This window comes from Egretta garzetta, unplaced genomic scaffold (assembly GCF_000687185.1).
Source record: "Egretta garzetta isolate BGI_Z169 unplaced genomic scaffold, ASM68718v1 scaffold708, whole genome shotgun sequence".
Taxonomy (NCBI): Eukaryota; Metazoa; Chordata; class Aves; order Pelecaniformes; family Ardeidae; genus Egretta; species Egretta garzetta.
In genome coordinates this window covers 388,233-392,993 of record NW_009260485.1, presented here as the reverse complement: position 1 = coordinate 392,993, position 4,761 = coordinate 388,233, and the positions used below count along the sequence as shown (strand labels likewise).

At 44.7% G+C, this 4,761-nt stretch overlaps 1 protein-coding gene across 1 annotated transcript in view; it reads right to left on the bottom strand.

Annotated features, from left to right (window-relative positions):
* The window catches only part of GALNTL6 (polypeptide N-acetylgalactosaminyltransferase like 6), a gene marked incomplete at its 5' end in the record, with an annotated part of 319,890 nt that overhangs the window by 12,613 nt on the left and 302,516 nt on the right, over positions 1 to 4,761 (bottom strand). The window contains one exon of the mRNA XM_009644200.2: positions 1,596 to 1,712. Within this exon, the coding sequence (XP_009642495.1) occupies positions 1,596 to 1,712 (117 nt within the window). The remainder of the gene's footprint in view (positions 1 to 1,595; positions 1,713 to 4,761) is intronic.

Sequence of the window (4,761 nt, the reverse complement as noted above, 5' to 3'; positions counted from 1 at the left end):
CCCGCACCAGCCGGCAGAAATCATTCGTCCCGTCCCATGGAGCGCACGTCAAGCGCGGACGTGCCTGGGGCTTCCTAGCTCTGCTTCTGCCACCTGAGGAGCGGGTTGGTCGCAGGCCGTTCGTGCCAGCCTAACCCTGTTTACTTTCATGACGTCACTTTTCGTCACTCGCATAGAACGAGACAGTTACATCGAGTCTCATCCCGAACGTTGCAGCCCACTGGAGTACACTGAACATGGATTCCTCCCCATCCTTCTTCCCTTTGCCTCCCTTCCCCTCCCTCACAAGCACTTACTCTTTCAAAGCATATTTCAAGTCTCCCTTTTCTCTGCTTTCCCTGCTAAATTTTTTTTTTTCCTCTCACCTTTTCATCCAGTTTTCTTCCCTCCTTTCTCTCATCTCTGGCAGCCTCAGGACTCCCTCCCTTCTTGGGAAGGGTTTGGAGCTCTTCAGGATTGCAGATTTTACAGCCAGAGAGCACTGTGATGATCCAGTCTGGCCCATACAACCTCCTTCAGTTCAGTGCTTGAATTACCGGCTGTCTTTCGTAAACAAAACAGGATTATATTTATCTAGTCTTGGCATCCTATCACTGTGCTACGTCTTTCAAAGCTATGTGAAGAAGCCTTCTTTCAGCAACTTTCTTTTTCCCATGTTGGCACTTACCTAAATTGTGATCATCCTTCAGCTTCTCCGTTTCACTCGCTTGCACCTCTCCCCTCGCCTTTCTCAGTATCCTCAGAGAATGCTTTCTTGACCTCAGCACTTCAAATCCCCCTCAGAACTCCTCTCTCCTGAGCTTTTAAGCTTTTACAAAGTGCCATGTGCGACTGCCAGGTCAATTTTTCTTCTCAGCACCGGGAAGTTTTTCTAATCTGGGACCTTGCCCTCTGAAAGGCACATTCACTAAAATTGCTAGTAAATGGTTAGGTTGTACTTTTCATCCAGATTCTCTTTCCTCACGTCAGCCAGACCCGCAGCCCGCGGGTCACGATCCCTTTCCCAAGGCGCTCGCAGCCACAATGAGTACAAATCAGAGCTCTTTTCCTCTGTGTTGCTGAGCGCTAATGTTTTTCTACCTAACAACCTAGATAAAACCTTTTTTGAGTCTTTATCATCCCTTGTCTTTGTGAAACTCTTTCTTTCTAGCTTTTATCCATTTATCTTGCTTGTACCTCTTATTAATCTAAAATACAACCGCTTATTGAGCTTATTGAGATGAAAGCACAGAAGCAGACAACACCTAGAGCTTTACAAGGCCAGGTACTATATTTAAAATATTTTCAGGTAGCTGAACCAAAATCAACATGTTTTCATGACACAGTGGGGGAGAATGGGGCACCCAAAAGCTCTTTGGGCACTGCAATTCCTTTTTGGAAATTAAGAAGAATACACAGCCCAGGTGGTGGTTGGAATTTCTGAGGTTGTGTTAAAGAGAACTTAGTAAAGGCCATTAAGGTCAGCAATCATTCACAAGTTATTTCTACAACCTGCTTTGCCTTAGGAAAAGGAGGAGCCCTCAGAGAAATGTTTAGAAACTGGGGAAGAGAAGCAAGAATTTTACCCTGCATTTCTCTTTCCACCGATAAAATACCTGTTCGTGTGACCACGTCCGTTCCGAGCCGTCCTTCACACAGATGTCTAGCCTCAGCTCAGTCCCCGTGGCTCCGTGTTTACTGTCCACACAGAGGTTGGCTGCCACGTTTCGAATCTGCAAAACCAAGCAGCAACATTTCACATTAAACCAGGCTGCAGAACAGAGCTTCCAGCATTAGGGGGTTAGCGCACTCAGTTAGAACCTGAAGGGCTGGAGACTGACCATTAGTTATATAAAACTGGTGGAACTTGCTTTTTACAGGGTAGAAAGCCACGTCCTGGAATGAACTATTCTTTCTGTGAACAGCTTTAGAAGCAGCGAAGTTTGAAATACTCTTCTTAAAAATGAAAGGGAGGTCTGCGTGAGATATTTTCATGCAAAGAAACTAAGAGGGGAAAAAAAGCCTGAGAAGTTCAAAGCTCGGTCTGACTGCTTCTTCCCTCCTACCAGAGCCAGAGAGATCAACTGCATTAAGAGGAAATGATTTCCGTATGAGTCTCTTTCAGGCTTTGGAGCAATATTTCTTGAAAACTCAGGCACGGCCTGTTCCAATGCTTGTTCTTGCTTTGACACAGTAACATTGTTGGAGAGAAGGTCACACACTAGGGCTCAAAGTGCATAAAATTAAAAAGTACTTAACAAATTTGTACTGAAACTGTGCTTACCCATGGAGGTTCCTTGTGCTGTCTGCATGCCTTCTGCAAACACTCCACAGGGTAGCTTATTCTTAAAATGAAAATCACATTTTTGGGACTGAAGCAACTGAGTAATAATTAATCAATCACTGTCAGTCACACCGGTTATGTACCACTGCTGCCATGTGTATTTTTCTGGAAGACTGGATTGAAAAGGAGTGGGGTTGCCCACTGCCACCAAAAAAGGAAAATCCAAAATTTCTCCTTGAGTACCTTAGTTGGGCTATTTAAAAAAATCCTTTAGACACATCCAGAATGAGGAGGACTTCTTAAAAACCTTTCCCTGTCAATGACATACACAGAAACTGAGTAATCAAAGTCCAAGTACATGCATGGAGATGTGCACAAATTCTGTATGTATAATAACTAGAAAGCAGGTGCACATTTTGACGTTCTGGCCACCACTTTGATCCTTATTTTAAAAAAAAGAAAAGCTAGATGCTGAATGAAGATGCAGTCAAATTGACATTTGTATTTTTCCATAGAAAATATTTCAGAAGTCACTGTTGTTGCCTTATTACATTAGACAGATGCAAACATTGCCACTCGTAAATACTGCAAACCTCACACACAAAAACAAAAGATGGAAAACTTCTCAGCATGGCATGAAACACTGCAAGGAGGGGTAAGCCTCATGCTTGTAAGGCACATGGGAGAGCTACTCTGCTCTTTTTCTCATTCTGGAGAACTGGAATCGAGTCTATTTACCGTGTTCTAAGAAAGATTTAGACAGATGAGAAAGCAACAGGAACTGGAGAAAATGTAAAAGCATCACCTTTGGGAAAGGTTTTAGGAGCTGCATTTGTTTAGCCAAGAGCAGAGCAGACTGGACAAATGATGGGAGCATCGGTTGGAATGTCTGGCTCCAAGAATCTTTGAGCCTTCACTGTTGCTCAGAGAAGTATTCTTCTAAAACCTGGACAAGCCCAGTTCTAGGGTATTTTTTCTTATTTTGATACAATAAAAAATGCTACAGATGAGGTGAAACACCAGCTTTTCCTACACACCACCAGGTGCAGAAACACAGCACTGAGCCCCAAAGCGCAAAGGGTCACGTTAACTGAAAAAAAGGATGTAAGGTAATTAGTTCTCAACAGCCCTGCCCTCATTTTCACATCACCCAGCAAAAGAGACAGGAAAGAATAATGAGGGGGATACATTTAATTTTTATATTTTTAAAGTTTCATATAAAATACCTACTCCAAGTATAATTTTTTTAGGGACCGTTCAATCATTTCTCAGTGCAATTCAATTTACATTGTATAAATAAAGATTACTGGCCTAATGCAAAATTAAATGATACATCAGTTCTGATCTTAAGAGCATGCCAGCTAATTAAAATGCGGATGTTAACAACTGCCATTAATAATTGCGATATATTTACAGATTTGGAATTGTAAAATGTCAGTGAATACACTCCACATCCAATGAATGCTTATTGGATTGAAGGGCTTTCATAATTTTGTCTTGATGGCATCGCCCAATCCTGTTCTCAGTCACTTGGACTATGTGGTAAATGTCACAGAATCATTGAGTGGTTTGGGTTGGAAGGGACCTTTAGAGGTCATCTAGTCCACCCCCCTGCAGTGAGCAGGGACATCTTCAACCAGATCAGGTTGCTCAGAGCCCCCTCCAGCCTGACCTTGAATGTTTCCAGGGATGGGACATCTACCACCTCTCTGGGCAACCTCTTCCAGTGTTTCACCACCCTCATGGTAAAAAAATGTCTGCCTTATATCTAGTCTGAATCTACCCTCTCTTGGTTTAAAACTATTACCCCTTGTCCTCTTGCAACAGGAACTGCTGTTTGTCCCATCTTTCTTATAGGCTCCCTTGAAGTACTGAAAGGCTGCAATCAGGTGTCCCCGCAGCCTTCTCTTCTCCAGGCTGAACAAGCCCAACGCTCAGCTTTCCTCATAGGTGAGATGTTCCATCCCTCTGCTCACTTTTGTGGCGTCTTCTGCACCTGCTCCAACAGTTCCGTGTCCTTCTTGTGCTGAGGGCTCCAGAGCTGGACGCAGTACTCCAGGTGGGGTCTCACCAGAGCAGAGCAGAGGGGCAGAATCACCTCCCTTGACCTGTTGGCCACGCTTCTTTTGATGCAGCCCAGGATACGGGTGGCCTTCCGGGCTGCCAGTGCACGTTGTTGACTCATGTCCAGCTTTTCATCCACCAGTACCCCCAAGTCCTTCTCTGTAGGGCCGCTCTCAGTCCCTTCATCCCCCAGCCTGTACTGATACCAGGGGTTGCCCTGACCCAGGTGCAGGACCCTGCACTTGGCCTTGTTGAACCTCATGAGATTCACATAGGCCCACTCCTCAAGCTTGTCCAGGTCCCTCTGGGTGGCATCCCGTCCCTCAGGCGTGTCAACCACACCACTCAGCTTGGTGTCTTCTGCAAACGTGCTGAGGGTGCACTCGATCCCAGTGTCTGTGTCATTGATGAAGATATTAAACAGTACTGGTCCC